The following is a 24,260-nucleotide window of genomic DNA, read 5'->3' on the forward strand; positions in this document are numbered from 1 at the left end:
CCCAGGGAGGGAGGAGGCTAAAGGTGGGTGAGAGGGACATCAGGATAGGATTCTCTTTTGGGAGATAGAGGTTGAAATCTTTTTAAGGGTGGATGTGGGGAGGAGGGAAGAGAATGATTGATCCTTCTATGAAGGTCCAAACCAATATTTAGTCAGAACCCGGATAAATATCGATCCTGCTTAAATATTGACAGGGACTTATCTAAGTTAAGGCAGGTAGCAAAAGTCCAGTTAGAACAGGATATTCAGAGCTGGTACTTGTACATAGCCTAGCATTGAATATTTGGGTCTAATTTAGTCAGCGACTGACCACTGCCGGCTGAATATTAACTATGGTAATAGGTTTTTCAATGCATTTTTAAAGAGAACAAGCCTAGTGCAATTTTTCTTGTATCCAAATGATTGCACATCCCTAAGGTTCACATAAAAATTAATACACTGGATATTTCTTTGGGTATGTAAACACATAAATGTGCTTATTATATTTTTGAGTACCAGAGGAATTTATGAATCTACATGCTGCTTTCTAATTACATTCAAAACATCTCATTACTTCGTGCGCTGTGGACAGGAAACACATACTTATTTAGACCTGTATCAAATTAGAAATTGTGCACATCAGCTCAGACAGATATACAATTCAGTCAATTGCTTAAAAATTTCTTGTGCAGTCTTTTGAAAATAGAATTTATGAAATAGAAGGGCATTATTAAGCTCTGGAACACGTTGCCTGAAGTTGTGGTAAGAGCGGATAGCGTAGCTGGTTTTAAGAAATGTTTGGACAAATTCCTGGAGGAAAAAGTCCATAGTCTGTTATTGAGAAAGATATGGGGGAAGCCACTGCTTTCCCTGGATCGGTAGCATGGAATGTTACTACTCGTGGGATTCCGGAATCTTTTGTTACTCTTTGGGGTTCCAGAATCTTGCTATTCTTTAGGATTCTGAATGGAATGTTGCTACTCCTTGGGTTTTGGCTAGGTACTAGTGACCTGAATTGGCCACCGTCAGTGCGAGCTACTGGGCTTCAGGGACCATTGGTCTGACCCAGTAAGGCTATTCTTATGTTCTTATAGAGTAGTCATGCATCCTGAATATTTATGGGGAATGATGAAAATGCATGAAATCAAACATTTTTCATACCTACACTTACTGCATTTTATTTTAAATTCTGGTTTCATTCGTGCAGAAGGATTCACATCTCAAAAGCAACCCTGGACTGCCTCAATGGGGATTATAATGTCGAAGAAGGACACGGCAAAGAACGCAACGAATTCCTGCGGAAACACAATATAGAGACCTATTTAATAAAACAGCCAGAGGAAAGTCTGTTGACCTTACCCGAAGACATTGTAAAGGAGGCTGTGAGCGCGTCGGACCGGAGAAACAGTGGGGCAACATTTACCGAAGGATCATGGAGCCCTGAACTTCCATTTGATAACATTGTGGGAAAACAGAATGTAAGTCAAATTTTCCTTCTTGTCAGCAACTATGAAAGCATGCTTGACTGCAACTCGCTAATGGAAGCCTCTGAGGAAACACATCCATCTTTAACCTTTTCTCTAGCATGGAATTGCAAATGATTAAACCTCCTCAGGATAGAATTAACCTATGTTTCACGTTATGAAAATGCCAGCTTTTTTTTTTATTATTATTGTCTTTCTAAAATGAAATGCCATAAACAACTGAATATTCCATTATAAATCAAAAGTTCCACTGTAGTAGAGCCAAATTATTAACTTTCTCAAACCACAAGTCAAAGGCACAGACTGTGAACTTGGAAGCATAAAGCACTGCATGTTTTGCTAGCTTTTCCTCATTCCCAAGGTGAAAAGATCCGGGGTTGCGTTTAATGCTGGATATGCCACCTTGTAGCTTGGAAGGATGCATGAGGCAAAGGCCAGAAACTTGGTTAACTGTGAACACCTCAGACAGGATTCTCCTTTTGCACCTTCTCTTCCATTCTAAGCATAGTATGTAAAAGGAGATTTCTACCAGGAGATAAGTGTAACAGGATTTAATTGTTCTGGGTAAAGGGAAGGACAAGCTAGGTCAGCTATTCTTAGAGTAAAATCGATTGCCAATGAATACTTTCCTTTGAGCAAATGTAATTTGAAAACCAAAGTTAAATTAGATTAGATAAATCAAATTGTGTGCATACCCATGCACTCTACCCAAATTCTAGCCATTTGCATGTCCGCTGGCAAAGTACACACTCTCAAATCGCACCGCATACTTTACACTGATCAGTACTCTAGACGAGATCATTCACGCAATAAGGGCTAGATTCACTCGTATAAATAGTGCCTAACAATCGGCAAGAATAGCGCTTGCGCCAGGACCTGTGATTAACTTTAGGCGTGAGCATTTACGCCAACTGAAACGTGGTATAAATCTTTGCGCCTAAATTACGTGCGTTTTCCCATTATTCCAAAACTGTGTGCGTAAAATTGGAAGAATGCCGCCGTCCTCTCTCCTGGCCAGGCCCCCCTTTTTGGCACCATGCATAAAAGTTAAGTGCGGATCCCAGCACCTCAATTTATGTGCCCGTATTTCAATTAAAGCCAATTAGCACTGATAATTGATAGTGCTAATTCAATTAAATTGCACGCACAAATAGAACCTGGGGGGGTTAGAGGGCACTTAATAAATGGCTAGAATTCTATAATTTATTCGTCATCTTGTCACCTACAACAAGGCAGTTCCCTATTGAATTTAAACCCCCTCCCCCCATGCTTCTGGATTACAATGTTATAAAAACAGATGTTTTTCATGACTCCCAAAGCGATAATTTTAGAAGTGTTAGTCACTGTTCCCTCCCACCTTAGTCCTGCCAGCGGGTGGTGGTGTTTTAATAACACATTTTTCAATAGCGAAGGACAGGCAAGCTCTGCAGGAATCCAGGGAACCTGCCTGTCTCGAGAGATTGAAAACACAATATTGAAACACCGCCCCCCACTGGCAGCAATGCAGTTGGAGGACTCCCGGTCGGCTTAGAGCAGGGGTCTCAAAGTCCCTCCTTGAGGGCCGCAATCCAGTGGGGTTTTCAGGATTTCCCCAATGAATATGCATGAGATCTATGTGCATGCACTGCTTTCGGTGCATATTCATTGGGGAAATCCTGAAAACCCGACTGGATTGCTGCCCTCAAGGAGGGACTTTGAGATCTCTGGCTTAGAGGGAACAGTGGCACTAGTTAACTTTCAGACGTGCATAATTTAGCATTTCGATGTTTATATTGCATATACTGTATGTCTAAATAGCAATTTTACAACGTTGGGATATTTGCTTCTAAAACTGAAAAACGTGCATATGGCAAGGGGATGTGGTCTGGTTGTGTTTCGGCTGGCATTAGGGGAGGTCCAAAGAAAAACATGTAGTGGTCAATATGTAAGGCTATTTTACCATCCAGAAATGGATTCTGGCCTGTTAAATTTTTGATTCTTTCGTTCCTCAGACCAAAATTTATTAGCAATTCCAACCTTGAACCATATTAACTCTAGAAGAAACACTATCTTTTCAGTAGTTGACCCAACCCTCTGGAATTCGGCACCAAATGCCCTAAGAGAGAGAACCAATCTTGAGAAATTTAAATCTTTTCTTAAACCTTCCTTTTCAAAGATGCCTTTCAAGTGTAAATGTCCTTTTTAAGGATTCTAAAATTTTTTAAATCTTTTATAAGTCCACTCATATTGGGCTTACTTGTTTCTAATCCCGCCCTTTTCTTTATACCTTTATATCTTACTTTTCTTTAATCACTGTAGTTCTCCCCATTTTTTCCACTTGTTGTCTAGTCGTGTATGTCATTGTTTTGTCTCATCTTGTATGTTTATTTTGTCAAAGTTATGTATAATTGTATTATCTGTTTTTACCCTATTTTAAAATGTATAACCGCCTTGAAATAAATGATAAGATGGTATATCAAATTTTTAATAAACTTGAAACTTAAATTACATGTTTGGGGCTAACTAATAACTTTCAAGAAGCAGACTAGTTAACTATTTAGTGCTGCTGAAAATAACTAGTTAGTGCCAAATGGAAAACCGTTATGGGGGCATTCCCGAGCAGAATTGTCACTTGGCCAGTTAAGTGCCGATATTCAGCACTTCACCAGCCAGGTTAGGACCACATAAAAGTCAGTTCTGTCTTTATAGCCAGTTACCCCCCACCTCCCCCCTCCCGCCTTCTTTTACTAAGCCGCAGTAGAGGTTTCTACCGTAGCCTGGAGCGGTAGAAACCTCTAGAGATCAGACGCTGCTCCAATGTTCATAGAATTCGGTTCATAGACAAAATCGCGCGAGACAACGGCGCGCCAACAACTGAGCGCAGACAACTGAGCGCAAGGTTGACGGCGCGCCGAAGAAAAGCACTATTTTAAAGGGTTCCGACGGGGGGTGTTGGTGGGGAACCCCCCTATTTTACTCAACAGACATCGTGCTGGCGTTGTGGGGGGTTTGGGGGTTGTAACCCCCCTCATTATACTTGAAACCGAACTTTTTGCCTGTTTTTTAGGGAAAAAGTTCAGTTTTAAGTATAATGTGGGGGGTTACAACCCCCCAAACCCTCCCCCCCAACGCCAGCGCAATGTCTGTTAAGTAAAATCTAGGCTCCTAATTTGTTATAATAATAATAATAACTTTATTCTTCTATACCGCCATAGTCGAAAGACTTCTAGGCGGTTCACATTCGAAGAAGGCTGGACAATCCAGCCAGTTACAGGATGCCAGAAGTGAGGGTTACATAAGAAATAGGTAAAGGACAGCAACACATGCTTAAGTCAACAATTAAGTCAACATATGCTTAAGTCAACAATTAGGTGATGAAATTTAGGATCCACCACTTACACCTAAAAGTAGCAGTTAAAAGCCTAAGTGGCAGTGTTTAATCAAGTGTGCAATTAAATAGTTAGAATGCCCAATGCCCACCCATGTGAACAGTAGTGTAGTAAGGGGCACCTGTTCTCTCCACCTCTCTGCCTCCCCTTTCCTTCCCTCCCCCTGCCGCGCATGTCCGCCCCTTCCCTCCCCTCATACCTCTTTAATTTTCCTGGCGCAAGCAGTGTCATGAACTTGCTGCCTGCGTCACTATAGGCTCTCTCTGATGTCACTTCCAGGTCCCACACCTAGGAAGTGACATCAAAGGGAGAGCCAACACGATGCAGGCAAGTTCATAATGCTGCTCGCGCTGAAAAAAATTAAACGAGTACAGGGGAAAGGAGGCTCACGCAGCAGGGAGGGGCAGGAATATGCGGGTGGGCGGAGATGAGGGTGGGGGAGGGGTGCCGTTGCCCCGGGCACCACTCACCCTTGCTACATCACTGCGTGTGAACTCCCTTTGCTGTTGTACGCTAGATCACTTATGCGCCAAATTATAGAAGAATACCTAGGCAAACTTAAGCTCCTGCTTTTGTGCTTCAGAAAAGGTTAGGCGCCTACATAATTGATGCCTAAGTTTTGATGCACTAGATAGAATTAGGAGGGAATGCCCCCCCCTCCCACACACACACATACATAAATGTGTATGTAGGCATTTCGGTTCATAGTCATTTGCGCGCGAGACACCAGCGCGCTGACAATCGAGCGTCGACAAAGCTTACTTTTAAAGAGCTCCGAAGCGGAGTGTTAGTGGGGAACCCCCCCCATTTTACTTCATACTGTTTGCGCTGCCGTTGGGGGGTTGGAACCCTCCATTATAGAGAAAACTGAACTTTTAACAATTTTTTTAGGGAAAAGTTCAACGGCAGCGCGAACAGTATGAAGTAAAGTGGGGTGTTCCCCCCACACACCCCCGTCGGAGCTCTTTAAAAGTAAATTTTCCCTCGGCGCGCTGGTGTCTTGCGCCGAATTGTCTATCATTTCTTCCCAACTCTCATCATACTTAGAGAGATTCTCTATTCTTTTATCCTATCAATATGGCTTTCGTCCTAACTTCAGCACCGAATCCCTACTGTCTTCCCTGATTTCAAGGGTTCAACAACTTCACTCTCGAAACAAGTTCGCCGTCCTCCTACAATTTGACCTTTCCCCTGCTTTCGACGTTGTTCACCATGATATTCTTGTTTACCAACTCTCTGAGATAGGTATCAACTCCACAGTCCTAGATTGGTTCTCTAAATTCCTCCGCTCTCGTTCTTACATTGTTAGCATCAATGGCACCTCATCCTCCCCCTGGAAACCGAATTGTGGAGTCCCACAAGGCTGTCCACTATCCCTATCCTTTTCAACATCTATATGTCCTCCCTAAAACTCCTCCACCTATCCCCCCTTGAAACAATTTACACTTATGCAGACGACATCCTCGTCCTCTTCGAGACCGATTCGAACCTCACCGACCTGTCTAAGAATATAGCCTTTTGTATAATGAACCTACAATCCTGGGCCCACACTGTGCAAATGAAATTGAATGAGTCCAAAACAAGACTTCTTTGGCTCGGTCCAAAACTAGATCACCTACCCACCTCCATCCCACTACCCTCTGGCTCCTCTCTGCAGCTTGAGTTTTCGAGCAAAGTCTTGGGCATCATCATTGATTCCACATTGTCCTTCAATGACCACTTCCAATCCTTGGTAAAAAAATGCTTTTTCAGCCTTCACATGCTGAGGAAAGTTAGATCCCGCTTCCATCAGAAACATTTTACCCTCCTTGTCCAATCCATCATCCTCTCCAGATTGGACTATTGCAACTCTATCTACTTAAGCCTAACTAAGAAAAACCTCCACAGACTCCAATGGATTCAGAATGCCGCGGCCAAGCTCATCTTCGCTAAAAGTAAATTTGACCATGTCTCCCCGCTCCTGGCCAAGCTCCACTGGCTTTCGATAATCGCCAGGGTCCACTATAAATGCACCTGTTTAACTTTCAAAATCCTATATGGTATCCTCCCTCCCTTTATCCCTCTTTCTTGGAATTCCTCAAACCCTAATACCACCAGATCCTCCCACAAATTAAAACTATCCTTCCCCACGCTAAAAGGCATTTCCCACACAGGAAAGCTAGGGACCTCCCTCCACTTCAAAATCACTGAGCTCTGGAACAACCTTACCTCCCCTCTTCAGAACTTGAGCTCTCTCCAAGTTTTCCGCAAACATCTGAAAACCTGGCTTTTCTCAAAAAATGTAAGTCTCCCTCCAACTTAGAAATCAAGAAATCTCTTATATATTGGCATCCCAAGTCCTCTAAATTTTCTTCACACTTCTACCTCTAACCCTATGTTGTAGTTCCTTCCTATTTCTCCTACTGTAAACCGTGTTGAGCTCTACGAACGTGGAGATGATGCAGTATACAAACCTAAGGATTAGATTAGATTAGATTAGATTAGATTAGATATACGAGCGCGTTGGATTACGAGCATGCTTCTGGAACGAACCAAGGTAACCCTGCAATTATTGAGGCTGTTAAGGGTATTTTACCAATTAAGTTAGGCGCCCTTTATAGAATCAATCCCTAAATGTCTAAGTGCACATTTGGACCTTGTTGGTATATTATACATTTAACTGGTCAATATTCAGACCACAAGAGGCAGGCTGGTTAACTCCCACAGTCAGCGCCAACCATGCATATTCAATGCCAGGCCGTTTCCGGTGACCGTCATTGCATAAATAGTTTATTTCTGTCATAACATAAGAATTGCCGCTGCTGGGTCAGACCAGTGGTCCATTGTGCCCAGCAGTCCGCTCACGCGGCTGCCCTCTGGTCAAAGACCGGCTCCCTAACTGAGACTAGCTCTACCAGCGCCCGTCCTTGTTCAGCAGGAACTTGTCTAACTTCGTCTTGAATCCCTGGAGGGTGTTTTCCCCTATGACAGACTCCGGAAGAGCGTTTCAGTTTTCTACCACTCTCTGGGTGAAGAACTTCTTTATGTTCATACGGAATCTATCCCCTTTCAATTTTAGAGAGTGCCCTCTCGTTCTCCCTACCTTGCAGAGGGTGAACAACCTGTCTTTATCTACTGGCCAGCTGAATCTTAACAGGCTAAGTCAATTTTCAGCATTGGCCAGTTAAGTTTATAGCGGCCAAAGTTAGAACTGCTATTACATTAGGGATTTCTATTCCGCCATTACCTTGCGGTTCAAGGCAGATTAAAAAAGAGTTATAGAAGGTGGATTACAAAAAGATATCTGATCATTTCCAGGGAAAATAAAGAGTAGAGCAGGTTGTTTTGGGGGGGGGGAGTCGAGGAGTTAATGGGAGGAAAGAAGGAAACTTGTGGTAAGTCTTTTTCAGGGATTTCTTGAAAAGTATAGTCTTTATTTCTTTTTGGGGGGGTTTAAACTATTTTTCTCATTATTGCCCTATTTGGGGAGAGTGTGGTGCAGCGGTTAAAGCTACAGCCTCAGCACCTCACTTACTCTCTTTTACTAAACTCCCACTATGCCCCAGCCAACCACCCAAACCACCAGAACCTACTAGGCTTTTACCTAAACATTCGATCCATGAGGAACAAAGCCATTCTAATCAGAGACTGGCTGACGGATACCAACCCCGACTTCATCCTACTCACCGAAACCTGGCTACTATCAGACAAGGATATTATAATCAAAGATTGCCTACCCGCAGGATACAAGATCCTCTCCCTGGCCAGAACTCGGGGAAGAGGAGGAGGCCTAGCAATAATCTTCAGAGATCAGCTTAATTGTACGACACTCAACACCAAATCCTCTCCCAACGCAGAAATATTAGCCATCTCACTCACCTCTAAATCCCTTGCCTCCTCGCTAACTATCACTCTATTCTACATCCCACCCCAAAAATGGTCCCTAGCCAAAGAGGACCTCGCTGACTCCTTATTAACTAATTATCTAACAAGTCCTTACAACCTTCTATGCGGAGACATCAACATCCACCTTGAGCAAGCGGACCAACCAGAAGTTGCCGACTTCTGGTCACTCACCTCCCAACTAGGCTTCTTCAAACCCCCCCCCAACCAAAACTCACCAAAAGGGCCATCAGCTAGACCTGGTCACATTCTCCTCCAACGAGCCGACCGACCCAAAAATATACTGGAAACAAGCCAACTGGACAGACTCCCTATGGTCTGACCACAGACTATGCGACTTTTCCTTGGGCTGCCAACAAATACATTCAAGAAACAACAAAACAAGAAACATCACAACCCACACCACTAGAGGAAAGATAGACCCAGAGGAATTCTGGTCTCGCTATGACACCCACATAAAACAAGACGAAGAAATAGATCAACTCATGTCCGCCTGGATCATTGACAGCACTAACATTTTAAATGAAATAGCCCCTTCAAAAACCCGCCACATCAGAACCACAAATCAGGAGGGATGGTTCGACACAGAGCTGTTACTATTAAAGAGGGACCTCAGAAAGTCAGAAAGACTATGGATAAAGTCAGGAACCCAGGAACTCAGAACTGCCTGGAGACTCAAACTAAAAACCTACAAAAACCTTACCAAGGAAAAACGGAAAAAATTCTACTCACACTTAATTGGAAACATCACATCCAACAGCAGCAACCTCTTCAAACTCGTCAATAACCTTTACAACATTGAAACACTCACTAACAACCAGGAAGACTCAACACTAACCGCCAACACCCTAGCGGATTTCTTCAACTCCAAGATCCTAAAACTAAGATCAGCACTACCCACCAAGACCAATCCACTGGAGCTCTTTCCCATCCTCCCTGACATCGACATAGCTAAACCAGACCAAGGGTCTAGATCCGACCTAAACTGGAACCAATTTACCACAATCGACTGGAAAACCTTCAACAAATATTATAACAAATACACCAAATCCTTCTGCAAACTAGATACTTGCCCCCCAAATGTGATGAAAACGGCTCCGATCTACTTCAAAGCAAACATGCTACTATGGGTCAACTCCCTACTATCCGCAGGAAACTTCCCTCCAGAACAAGGACATATCTTAATAACCCCAATCATAAAAAGCATAAAGGACTCTTCCAACGCACCTTCCAATTACAGACCAATAGCTAACATACCACTATTCACCAAAATCGCGGAAGGGGCAGTAAAAGCAGAACTCTCCGCATACCTGGAAAAATTCAATATCCTAAGCGACAATCAATCGGGCTTCCGCACGGACCACAGCACAGAGACCATCATCGCCTCCTTACTAGACCACCTGCACATACTCTTCAGTCGGGGCTCCAGCGCCCTGATCTTACAATTTGATCTAAGCAGTGCGTTTGACCTAGTTGACCACACTATTCTCCTGGAATGCCTGGCCCACATTGGAATCTCAGACCGGGTACTCAGCTGGTTCCAAGGGTTCCTACGAAACAGATCCTACAGGGTACACAAAAATGACAACTTCTCCTACAGCTGGGTGAACTCCTGCGGTGTACCACAAGGCTCCCCCTTATCCCCCACCCTGTTCAATATCTACCTCGCCTCCCTCAGTAACCTCCTTCACAAACTTAAGCTCAAATTCTTCATCTATGCAGATGACATCACAATTGTCATCCCTCTAACCAGTCTATCCCAGGATCTTCTCAACTACATAACTAGCATACTCAGCCAGATAGAACTCTGGATGCTCTCCTTCAAACTAAAGCTCAACCCAGACAAAACAAAATTCTTTCTAGCCACCCCCAAAGACAAAATCAAAGACACCACAATCCAGGTGAAAGGATTGGTTTTCCCACTCGAACAAACATTAAAAATACTAGAAGTCACGCTTGACAAACATCTATCCCTAGAAAATCACACCGACCTCATTGTCAAGAAAGGCCTTTCAGCACTCTGGAAACTCCGTACCATAAAGAAATACTTCGATGACACTGCATTTCGACTATTAGTTCAATCCTCTATCCTCAGCATACTGGATTATTGCAATATCATTTACCTAAGCTCCACAAAGAAAATCACCAGAAGACTAAAACTGATTCAAAACACAGCTGTCCGCCTCATTTTCGGCCTGAACAAATGGGAACACATCACCCCCTTCTACCACCAACTGCACTGGCTACCCTTCGAATCCCGAGTCCTCTTCAAGTTCGCCTGCATCTGTTACAAGACAGTATTTGGTCTCTCACCAAAATACCTCTCCCCACATTTCAATATGTATTGCACCAACAAGAAATCCCGCAGAATCCAGTTGTTTACCTTCCCCTCCATAAAATCATGCCAGCTCAAAAGATTCATCGACAAAACCTTCGCCTTCCAGGCGGCCAAGCTGAACCCTTGGCTAGCCCAAATGATGCTAGAGGCCCCGACCTACCTAGACTTCAGAAAACTACTCAAAACACACCTCTTCCGCGAACAAGACCCTTAGTCCTTACTCCCCGCATACACTCCAACCCCCCCCAACCCCACCTCCCTCTCCCCCCCCCTCTTCTGGTTTCCCACTCCCTCCATTTTATCTTCTAACCCAACTATGATAAACCTGTGCCTCCTTCCGCGCTACCTGCAATTCCGATAAAATTTTTGTAAATCCGGGTTCAGACCGGATCCTAATGTAACGAATGTAAACCGCCTAGAACTCTTTGTTTATGGCGGGATATAAGAACCTAATAATAATAATAATAATCGAATTAATGTGAGCTAAACGCTAACGCGTCCATAGACTAACATGCACGCGTTAGCGTTTAGTGCATGCTAAATCGATTAGCGCTCCTTAGTAAAAGAGGGCCTTAATCTCCCCCCATTGCCCCAGGTACGTTAGATAGATTGTGAGCCCATCGGGACAGACAGGGAAACATGCTTGAGTACCTGAATAAATTCACACAAACCATTCTGATCTCCCCTGGGAGAACGGTATAGAAAATGGAAAAAATAAATTGTGCGACCTAATTTGGCTGCAAAACTTAAGACAATAAGCACTGAACATCAGCAGTTATCGTGCAATATAGCCAGTCAAATTTTAGCCGCTAACCGCAAATGCTCTGTGGAGATAACCAGTTACCTCGTGCTGAAAATTTGAATTTAGCCGACTAAGTGCTACGTTTCTGGTCGATTAAATAACGCTGAAAAGTGGCCAGTTGCGATTTTTAAATGGATGTGCCTAAATGTCTATTTCTCCATGTACCTTAGAACAGGTTCAGCGTCGGCATATTTATTTTTTATTTATATATTTATTCAATTTTCTATATTGTTCTCCCAGGAGAGCTCAGAACGGTTTACATGAGTTTGTTCAGGTACTCAAGCATTTTTCCCTGTCTGTCCCGGTGGGCTCACAATCTATCTATTGTACCTGGGGCAATGGGGGGATTAAGTGGCTTGCCCAGGGTCACAAGGAGCAGTGTGGGTTTGAACCCACCACCTCAGGGTGCTGAGGCTGTAGCTTTAACCACTGCACCACTCTAGAAATCAAAATATAGTCAGAGTGAGCCAAGTATAGGAGGACAATCAAGCCATTGTGACATCGCTGCTGAGGTTGGCTCTTAGGCATTGGTGGAATGAGGCATTATGATGTCACAATACCAGCTCTGGTTATCAGAGGCTGAAGCTTTTCACACTGTTTACTTATTCAATTTTCTATACTGTTCTGCCAGGGCAGCTCAGAATGGTTTTACATTAATTTATTCAGGTACTGAAGCATTTTTCCCTGTCTGTCCCTGCGGGCTCACAATCTACCTAATGTACCTGGGGCAATGGGGGATTAAGTGACTTGCCCAGGAGAGCAACGTGGGTTTGAACCCACAACCCCAGGGTGTTGAGGCTGTAGTTTTAACCACTGCGCCACACTCTACTAAAATACTAACAGAACCTGACACAGCCCCCTAGACCTCTCAGATCCGGTTTATGCATCCTTCTAAAACGCTACTCCAAACATTATAATTGCTTTTTAAATAGCAGGTCCACATATTTTTACATAGCTTAGTAATAGCAAGTTTCAGCAGACCTCTGCTACAATGCAGTATTCCCGGCTTTGATATTGAATGGCAAGAAACATTCTGTTTCCTAATGTTTATTATCCTGGCAGTGAGAGTGTAAGATAAACGAAGATGGCTCCAACAATGAGAAAAAATAGAGAAAAAAAATGGAGTTAATTTATTCTCCCTTTTACAAAAGCGCGGAAGAGGTCTTTAATGCCGGCTGGTGCGCTGAATGCTTTGTGTCGCTCCGATGGTCATAGTGTTCCTTCAAGCAGCGGAAAGCATTCAGCGCTCCGGCCAACGCTAAAAACCTCTTGCACGGTTTTGTAAAAGGGGGGAAGGGGGTTGATGTAGGGCACTCTCAAACTTTTTTGGCCCTGGCACACTAACCCCCTGTTCTACGAAACTGCGCTAGCAGTTTCTAGCACAGGGAGCCGCACTCAATGGCCCGCACAGCTCCCGACGCTCATAGAGTTCCTATGAGCGTCGGGAGCAGCTTGGGTCATTCAGCACGGCTCTCTGCACTAAAAACTGCTAGCGCAGTTTCGTAGAAAAGGGGGGGGGGGGTAAATGGAGACAGTCTTACAAAAGGCAAGGAGGACGTCTGTTCAACCAATGATAAAGTCTTTATTGGAAACTATTGTCCCACACTAAGGGCTTCTTTTACTAAGGTGCGCTAGCGTTTTTAGCGCAGGTAGGATTTTAGCGCACGCTAAACCCGCGCTACGCTTCTAGAACTAACGCCAGCCCTAAATGGAACAAATGTTTTTTTGTTACACATTATAACTATTGTTCCCTATTGTTCCCACATCCCTTAAGTTAACTCAACTTGTATGTCAACTCAACTTGTACTTCACTAATCTTTTGTAAACCGCATAGAACTTAACGCTACTGCGGTATATAAACTGTTATTATTATTATTATTATAACTGGAATTATAAAATTGCAAAACCCACAAAAATTTATATTTGAGAGTTATTTATTTAAAGTTCTTTAAGCAAAGCCTGGATAATTGTAACAACGCTGAAACTAAAGTAGATAGAATAGAATTGCTAATCAATGTGATGGATGTGCTTGTTTTTGAGGGCAAATTAACTCAATGCATGGCTCAGTAGTCGACAAGCAAACACGCATTTCATCATCCACCATCTGCAGTCGTTCTCTCTCTTTTGATTTAATTTCTGTCAGAGCTGAAAATCCAAGTTTCCAAAGATAAGAAGATCCAAACAGTAACAAAGCCTTGATTGCTTTGTTGCTCAAGATAGGATAAAAAATAAGAATAAAGCTAAAATTATTTGCCGTTTTCAAGGATCAGTCACGTCAAAGAATGATGTTTGCCCGGGCGGTTGTATCCTTTCTCATACAGACGCTCATAACATTGACAGACTCTTGCGTACCTGACGTACAGGTCATCTATTCTAGTGTATACTTGTGAAGGGAATTTTTTTAAAAATAAAGTAAAATTCTGCAGTCTCTCATGGCACACTCAGAATCTCTTTGGGGCACACCACTGTGCCGGGGTGTCAGGTCAAAAGCGCGCCGGGACAAAGGCGCGCGCAGACAATTGAGCGCAGCGTGGAGGCGCGCCGAAGAAAATTACTGTTTTTAGGGGCTCTGACAGGGGGGCTTGGGGGGGAACCCCCCCCCACTTTACTTTATACAGATCGCGCCGCATTGTGGGGGGTTTGGGGGGTTGTAACCCCCCACATTTTACTGAAAACTTCACTTTTTGGGGAAAAAGTTAAGTTGCCAGTAAAATGTGGGGGGTTACAACCCCCCAAACCCCCCACAACGCCGGCGCGATCTGTATTAAATAAAGTGGGGGGGCTCCCCAACAAACCCCCCCCCGTCGGAGCCCCTAAAAACAGTAATTTTCTTCGGCGCGCGCCTCCATCTTGCGCTCAGTTGTCGGCGCGCGCCTTTGTCTTCCGCGATTATATCTATGAACCCTGTGCCGGAGCACACAGTTTGAGAGACACTGGTGACTCTTTGTCAAGTGGAAACAATTTGGCCCCATGGCAAAGTAATCTAAGGTTCTGCTGTGCATGTATTGTTGTGAGATTTAAAATTATATCCTGCAGGACCTTTGGAGAAGCAAGAATAAAGAAATATACCAGATTTAAAAAATATATATATATGTTGGTGTGCATGGATCCAAATCTGCCCTAGAATTTGAAGCATTATTTCTATATTTCATTCTAATAGCAAAAACCAGGAAGTGCTCCTCTGGTATTTTAATGTTAAAAAAAACACAACTGACTGTGACATCTGTCTACTTAAGCACAATGAAAAGCTCAAAGGCTCATTCTTTTGCATTTGAAGATAGAAGAGTCATTAGCAAACAAGGTCAAGCTTAAGATGTCTTCCTTACCAAGGCCTTTACTAATGCACAGCGCGGGTCTTAGCGCTGGCAGTGGCGGAAACTGCTCCGACGCTCATAGAATTCCTATGAGCGTCGGAGCAGTTACCGCCGCTAAAACCCACGCTACGCGTTAGTAAACAAGGGGGTTAGTTTTATGCAATAAAATTGTAAGGATATCGTATATCTTGCTTTTGTGGCATACCTTTAGCCTATAAGTCTGAAAACCTTCTATCATATTTAGAACACAGGTCATGATTATTTTTTTGGTTTTTTTTGTTTGTTTGTTTTTGTTTTTTTGTGCTTATTTTGAATATATTCCTAAGTGAAAGACTCTCACATGGTGCCGTCTGTGTCATACATATTTGTTTGAAGTGTACTGTATTTACATCTGAGAAAGCTGAGAACTTGAAAAAAATGTTTGAATATTCTCTGTGTTTTGTCTTGGTTTCTGTATTTTCATTACATTTAAACCAATGGTAACCAACCCTGTCCTGGGGGGGCCCCCAGCCAGTCGGGTTTTCAAGCTATCCCTAATGAATTGCATGAGAGAGATTTGCATATAATGGAAGTGACAGGTATGCAAATCTCTTTCATGCATATTCATTAGGGATAGCTTGAAAACCCAACTGGCTGGGCCCCCCCCCCCCCCCCCCAGGACAGGGTTGGGAACCACTGATTTAGACAATAGACTGTTAAGAGAATTAAAACTGTGGCTAATTTCTGTCGATCTTTTTCGTAAAAAATTTGGAATGGATTTCTCTCCCATTTACCAATTTTCCAGAAAGTACTGAAAACTTACTTATTTCAGAAATTTCTGACTGACTCCCCTGCTTCAAACTAACGACTATAGAAGTTAAGGTTTTGTCCAATTCCTTGTATATTTTGCTAATATTTTGTTACCAAGTCGAGCCCTCCAGTAGGGATGAATCGGTATATACACGTCTCCATTCTTTTTCATGGGGGATGCGGGCAGACCATAGGCGTGACTACAGAAAAACTGCGAATAACTTTTTATATGTTAGTCGTGGTTTTTTGGAACAGCCAGCGTTTTTGCTGTTGAAACCGCGAATAACTAGAGACTCTGCAGCTGAAGGTACCTGGTACGTGAGCAGCTCTCTCTCTCGATCTCGCTGGCTGGGCTTCGTGCAGGCTCTGCTTCCGCTCCGTATCTCAACAAGAGGGGGTGGGGCGGGAGCTTGCGTGAAGGACGCGTTAGTTTTCAAAGCGCTCGATACTTGTGTTTCCTGCGCTGCCTTCTTCAGTTCTGTGCTGTGAGAAGCGAGAGAGGCTGGCGGAGGAGATGATGCGCTTATTGCGGTCAGGTGAGCCCTCCAAAAGGCACTGATTTTTCTTTAATTGCTCTCTGATTAAGAAAAGGAACTAACCATGATGTAATTTTGGGGGGCGGAGTTAGCATAAAAAAAAATCACAAATAAGCGGATCCACGGATACGGAGGGAGATGATTGGATTGGATTGTGGCATGCATCTTGACCTGAATCATTTAAATCAGTGGTTCCCAAACCTGTCCTGGGGGACCCCCCAGCCACTCAGGTTTTCAAGATATCCCTAATGAATATGCATGAGAGAGATTTGCATACCTGTCACTTCCATTATATGCAAATCTCTCTCATGCATATTCATTAGGGATATCTTGAAAACCTGACTGGCTGGGGGTCCCCCAGGACAGGTTTGGGAACCACTGATTTATATCAAGCACACAGCAGCTAGAGAAGAGAAGAAACGCAACAAGCAGAGCGGTTTGTTACAAGATCGAACCCAACATGACCATGTTTCGCATGGGTGGCTGCATCAGGGGCAAAATTAGAGGGGCTCAAACCGCAACAACACAGCAGTTTTCTCTTCTAAACAGCGGCAGCTCCAGGACACAGTCGGCAGGGTTATATAGAAGGGATTAAGCCCACAAAGAAGCTCCTACAGTTTTGCCCCTGAGACAGCTGGATTTATATTGTAATAAACCACATTCCCCTTCATTTTGAACTGCCTTTTGTGTTTCTTCTAATTGGTATGAAATACTTGTCTCTCCGTGCCTTTCCCGGTGGTTCACGGTAGAGCCTCGCATGGATGTCTGAGCATGTGGCTTTTACCACAATCGTAATACCGTGACATGCAAGAAGCTAACTGCATGCACATTTTATGTGTGGAAAACCCGCAGCAAGTGTGGGGTGGGTATGCCGGATGCAAGCACACAGGTATCGGCACACATCTTGTTCTTCTGTGCCTAAGTATGAGCCTCTCAAAAATTGTTTACATATAATAACAAGCACCGATGTGCTCGTTCACCTTTGGTTTCTTTCCAATATGTGCACGTGTTACTTTCCGTCTGCTTGTAACATTTGCACGGGGCTTCCTTATGCCTGCAAAAGAAGACAAAGCTGGTAGTTAAATTTGAAAGATTGACAAGAAATCTTCTGCACAAAAACTTCTAGGCCACTCCTGGAACCTGGAAAAAAAAAATTCTCCCATTGTGCCTGCATCCAAAGTAGGCGGCATACTCTCTGTATTGATATTCCACCATATCAGAATTCAAGGCGGTTTTACAAAGTTTTAAAATGCAGAAATAAAACCATAACAAAAGGGGAATGCAACAAAACCTACGACTGACAAACATGAAACAACTGAAAGAAACAATGACTGACTGGTACGAGCAGAGAAAAGGAAGAACTACAAAATTTAAATAGTAAAGAACAACAACAACAAAAACCCGGGAAAAACGAAAGGCAGGGGAAACAGAAAACACGGCCAAAAGACAGGTCAGACAAACTTAAAACATTCTAAAAGGACGATCAAAATTCAAAAGCATCTTTGAATAGGAATGTTTTTTAGACTGGATTTGAACTTAGCTCATCGGTGTGCATTTTTTAATGCATTGTGCAGCTGTGTCTTCCACACAAGTCCTATCTGTATTGTTCAGTACACATTCAACATCTCACATTTAAAGGACTGGGACTTGTATACAGCCTTTTTTTATTGATTTACAACCACACTCAAAGTAGTTTACATCAGTGGTTCCCAACCCTGTCCTGGAGGACCACCAAGATAGTCGGGTTTTTGGGATAGCTCTAATGCATATGTATGAGAGACATCTGCATATAATGGAGATGACAGGCATGCAAATCTGCCCCATGCATTTGCATTAGGGCTATCCCAAAAACCAGACTGGCCTGGTGGTCCTCCAGGACAGGGATGGGAACCACTGGTGTTACATACAGGTACTTCAAGCATTTTCCCTATCTGTCCCGGTGGGCTCTTTATCTAATGTACCTGAGGCAACGGAGGATTAAGTGACTTGCCCAGGGTCACAGGGAGCAGTGCGGGATTTGAACCTACAACCTTAGGGTCCCGAGGCTGTAGCTCTAACCACTGTGCCACATTCTCCTCCAATACAATACCACACATGAGCCAAGTATAGGACAATCAAGCCATTGTGACATCACTGATGAGGTTGGCTTTTATTGGTGGAATGAGGCATTATGACATCAGGGAAAGGAATTGGGACTTGTATACCACCTTTTTGTAGTTTTACAACCACACTTAAAGTAGTCTACATACAGGTACTTCAAGCATTTTCCCTATCTGTCCCGGTGAGCTCTTTATCTAATGTACCTGAGGCAACGGAGGATTAAGTGACTTGTCCGGGGTCACAGGGAGCAGTGCGGGATTTGAACTCACAACCTTAGGGTGCTGAGGCTGTAGCTCTAACCACTGCGCAACACTCTCCTCCCGTGGAAATCCTGCAGCTAAGCCTGTTGTTGTTTTCTGGATTGACAGCCCCTTCTAGTATATAAAAGTGTAAAAGTATGCTATTTTAAGGAAAATAGTCATTTGCTCAGGCAGTCAATTTGTCCTTGAATGTCTCTCTACCCTTTATGGAGCAAGACCCTTTAATGGTCAGACAATAATTCTCTTCTCATGCCCTCTCGTTCTCTGAGCTGTGTGCTGAGGCTGGCAAGGATGGCCATTAGCACCAATGATTTTTTTTTTTTAATAGTTTTTAAAGTGATATGAACACCTGTCAACTCAGAGGTGGACTGGAACTATCAAAACCCTTCTCTTAGACCAGGGGTGTCAAACTCAATCACATTAAGGGGCCGAAATCCAAAACACAGGCCCCCATAATAATACTAATTATAACACCATTTTTTTCCATACCCAAGCACTGCTTTCATTGAATGCTAATAAATCTCATGCATATTCATTGGGGAAATCTTGAAAACCCTATTGGATTGCGGCCCTCGAGGAGGGACTTTGACACCCCTGGTCTAGAGGGTAAGATGTCAATTATGGAGTAACGATCTGTGGCGTGCGATAAACTTTGGAATTCCCCGCCTGGTATTCTGCGATTCTGTGCGGGGAGGATTAATTTTAAGAAAATGTTGAAAACGCAACTATTCGTTAATTTCTTCCTATATTAATGCCTTTCTGTGGTATTCCCTCCCTGTAGTTGGTACTGCTTCTTTGGAATTTTATGATACGATTTTCAAGAATATTCTGATATGAATGTGATTATCAATGTCTTCCTGTTTTACTATTGTTGAAATTTAACTTGTTAACGTCTGCTTATGCTTTCCTGGTATTTTGTGATCCAATGAAGGGAGGATGCAAAAAATGTGTCTGACTAGTTTGTCTTCCTGTGTTACACCTGTTGTTTGTTTTTTTAGTGATCGTAGATAATGTGAATGTAATTTGTAAACCATATAGTTAATATGCAGTATATACATTTTTAATACTGTGTGAAAGTTGGTCTTCTGCTTCCTGAGCTGGCTGGTTTCACTTCTCCTTCTAAGCCAGGGGTGTCAAAGTCCCTCCTCGAGGGCCGCAATCCAGTCGGGTTTTCAGGATTTCCCCAATGAACATGCATGAGATCTATTAGCAATAAAAGCAGTGCATGCAAATAGATCTCATGCATATTCATTGGGGAAATCCTGAAAACCCGACTGGATTGCGGCCCTTGAGGAGGGACTTTGACACCCCTGTTCTAAGCTGAGCAGGAGTCTTCCGACTGCATTGCTGCCAGTGGGGAGTGATGCTTCAATACTGTGCTTTCAGTCTCAAGAGACATGCAGGTTCCCTGGGTTCCTGCAGAGCTTGCCTGTCCCTCACTATTGAAAGCGTGATAGTGAGACAGCACCCCCAACTGGCAGGGTTGTATGTGGAGGACTCCCGCTCAGATAAGAAGGAACAGTGGTGTGCTGAGGGGTGTTGCAAGCTATTACTCAGTGGTCATATGTAGAGCCCACATTAGACAGAATCCAAAGGAGACCATAATTTGTGGCCCCTGGCCAAGGATTCTTGGGAAAGGGATGTAAGGATTGGGAGGGGGTGGCGCAAGAGTTGTGCATAAACATGTAGATGGGGTAATTCTATATAGTGTGCCAAAAGTTAGGTGCAAACTAGGCAGTTCAGTGTGAGCTACAGTCGATCAATACCTCATAACACAAACACACAGAGCAGTGGTCTCAAACTCGCGGCCCGGAGGCCACATGCGGCCCGCAAGTTACTATTATGAGGCCCTTGGTATGTTTATCATAATCGCAAAAGTAAACTAAAACAGTTTCTTTATCATATGCCTCTTTAGCTATAAATGACAATATTATTCTTAAGACTTAGCCAAAAGGAAAGATTTATAAACTATAAAGAGTTTTACCTCCTGCAAAATTGTCATTTCTTTAATAAGACATTAACTATTTTTTTCTGAGGCCCTCCAAGTACCTACAAATCCAAAATGTGGCCCTGCAAAGGGTTTGAGTTGGAGACCATTGTGTTAGAGGGAAATAATTTTAGATTCAAACAATTTTTATTGATGCAAACATCATCAAATACAGCAAATACAACATCAAAGCACATCAATAATGCATCAACTATTATAATATAATATACATAATAAAAGACAAATTCCAATTTCAATAAACCCCCACTATATCTATATGTGTTTGAACCTTTACCATTTCTCTCCATACCCACCCCTCCCCACCCAATAGTACTCTCTACCCAATGATACTCTCTTCATTTAACTAAATAAAAGCCCAATTAAGAGATTCAATTTAAAATCGCACTACAGCCTTAGGATGCAAATCTTGCAAATCCGAACCCCAGATTTGTATAAATAACATCTTTCGCTTTCTTATAATTCCAGCATCTCTAGCTTCCCAAATGGCCAACTGATGTAATTGGTTCCGCCAATGCCAAAACCTCGGATTGTCCAATATTGTAATATACATTTTCTAGCCAAGAGACTCATTTTCCTACACAACGCCCTATTTCCTTTAGGTAAATGGCCAACAGCCTCTGGCAAATCCAAAATAAAGAAAGAAGGAGAACAGCGCAATGATCTTCCAATTATTTTTGACATATAATTTATTATTCGCTTCCAAAAGTGCTGAATTATGGGGCAGGTGCATAGGCTCATCTGAGTAATACATTTTATGGGTCAGGTAGAGAGGGACAGATTCTTCAGACTGGCGGGGGGCAACAAAAACTAGAGGGCACTCAAAAAAATTGAAGGGAGACAGATTCAGAACTAATGCTAGGAAGTTCTTCTTCACTCAGAGGGTGGTGGACACCTGGAATTCGCTTCCAGAAGAGGTGGTAGAGCAGAGTACGATTTTGGGTTTCAAAATGGGATTGGACGAGTTCCTGAAGGAAAAGGGGATTGAAGAGTACAATTAGAGGGTTACTATACAGTACAAATTGCTTTGGAGCATTAGATCACTTACAGGTCATTGACCTGGGGGGCCGCCACGGGAGCAGAATGCTGGACATGATGGACTTGTGGTCTGTCTCGGCAGAGGCGATGCATATGTTCTAGGATGAGAATTTTAAACCAGATTCAGTAAGTCATAAGAAGCGGATAAACAGCGAGGCAATGTGGTCAAATTTTTTAGCTTTATAGATGTATAATGACCCCTATCCAAAAGACTAGGGGCTCTTTTTACTAAGCTGCGTTAGAGCATTAACGCGTGGAATAGCTTGCTCTAAATTGCCCCGCGCACTAGACGCTAATGCCAGCATTGAGCTGGCGTTAGTTCTAGCCGCGTTTCACGGGGTTAGTGCATGCTAATCTACTGAGTGCGCTAAAAACACTAACGCAGCGTAGTAAAATGAGCCCTAGGTTGTTAAATGCCTATCATCATGATAATAACATGTGCTCATGTAACATGATAATAACATGTGTAACATGTAAGCTTTCAAAGGGCCAAAGCCCCTATAGTGAGACCCACCACTATGTGATAGTGTGCAGAAAAATACTTTCTTCTTTTTTTTTTTAGTTCAATAGTTTTTTATTATAATTTAAACAATACATTATCCAATCATATAAGGAAAAAAAGAGAAATCTCTAAATAAATATACATAATCGATCATATATAATTCCTTTTTAAGCCCACAAAAAGGGGAGACATAAGACAATTTACAACAAAAAAAGTATAAGAAAAGATAAAAGAATAATTCTCAGATCACCTACGCGAACCTCGAATCATTCCTTACTGTACTAGGGATGAATTTCACCTCACATTTCTTAGTGATGAAACTTAATAGAAATTAATCCTATTTCTGTTTTCGGGCAACTAAAAATTGTTGTAGTTGAACAGGATCCCAAAAAACATATACAACTTCTTTTAATTTGACTAAGCATTTACATGGAAATTTCAGATAAAAAGATGCCTCTAGAGCCAAAACTCTAACTTTTAACCTCAAAAACTCTTTCCTTCTAAATTGAGTGGCTCTAGAGACATCAGGAAAAATTCTAACTAAATCATCACAAAACTTTGTTAATCTGTTTTTAAAGTAAAGCTTCATAATTAACATTTTGTCAATCTCACTCATGCATGTTATTACCAGTTTGGATCGATTCTGAATCACATCTTGAGTATCTGCCAAAAAAATCAGTCAAATTAACTTCAGTTGTGACCAAATGATCCACATCCTGGGCAGATTCTTTTTTTTATTTTGAGGAACATAATAATAATTATTTATTGGAAAATTCTCCGCATTGAGCAATACTGGGGGAAAAAAAAAAGAAAAATACTTTCAAATTGTGACTTCACACTATTTGCTCAAATGTTGGTTTTTTTTTAAATTAATTATTGGTTTAACTTAGCTTCAAATATTTGTGAGGGTCCCTGACGCGGACGACGTTTTGTTGCCTTTTTCAAGGAACCCACGGCAGAAATGAAATGCTTGTTGGATTGACTGCAGAATGAAGAACTCTCGCAAATAATTTCACCGACAGAGTGGGAATTTTTGAGCTAGGCTCATCGCTAGGTTTACCAGGCGTCCGGATTTCCACAGACATGGCCTCCTTTTGAGGACATGTCCGGGGGTCTGGACGGCTTTTCAAAACCCGGCACTTGGTTGAGGTTTTGAAAAGCCTCCTCTCAATCGTGTCAAGCAGGAGGCAATCCGCGCATGCACGTGTGATGTCATCACGTGGCATCCACGTATGCGGGGATTGCCTCCTGCCCAATCAAGGCAGGCAGCAGGGGTGGAGCTAGGGTAGGACTAGGGCGGAGATGGGCGGGCCTGGGGCGTGTCTAGGGTGTCCAGATTTTACAATCGTAAAATCTGACAAGCATTTCATTTCTACTGTGGGTTCTTTCAAAAGGCAACGAAACGTGGTTCGCTTCAGGACCCTCACAAACATTTGAAGTTAAGTGTAACCAATAATAATAATTTTAAAAAAACAACATTAAATACTGTGAAGCCACAATTTGAAAGTATTTTTCAACATATTATCACATATGCAATGATCGGGTGGTGGGTCTCGCTATAGGGGCTTCAGCCCTTGGCAAAGCTACACATCTATGAACACTTGTTATTATTCGGATTATAGGTATTTAACAACCTAGTGTTTTGGAAAGGGGTCATTATAATCGTCATCTAAACTTTACCCTAACAGTAGCGTGATTGACGGGGCACCATTGTCCTGCACGCACTTGTCGGTGTACCATAAAGTTATTTTTGATCCTTATATTCAAAACTAGAGTTTTCTTATCCCAATTTTGTTTTGTATTGACTTAAATATGCAAATTTTGTAGCTTTACTGAACAATCTGGCTGTGCTGTGTCACACCT

General features: G+C 42.7%; 1 protein-coding gene across 4 annotated transcripts in view; it reads left to right on the plus strand.

Annotated features, from left to right (window-relative positions):
• The window catches only part of ADCY8 (adenylate cyclase 8), a 588,267-nt gene that overhangs the window by 335,517 nt on the left and 228,490 nt on the right, over positions 1-24,260 (plus strand). For all 4 annotated transcript variants that reach the window (XM_033933219.1, XM_033933220.1, XM_033933217.1 and 1 more), the window contains exon 7: positions 1,187-1,457. In XM_033933219.1, the coding sequence (XP_033789110.1) occupies positions 1,187-1,457 (271 nt within the window). The remainder of the gene's footprint in view (positions 1-1,186; positions 1,458-24,260) is intronic.

The sequence above is a fragment of the Geotrypetes seraphini genome, chromosome 2 (assembly GCF_902459505.1).
Source record: "Geotrypetes seraphini chromosome 2, aGeoSer1.1, whole genome shotgun sequence".
NCBI classification, from domain to species: Eukaryota; Metazoa; Chordata; class Amphibia; order Gymnophiona; family Dermophiidae; genus Geotrypetes; species Geotrypetes seraphini.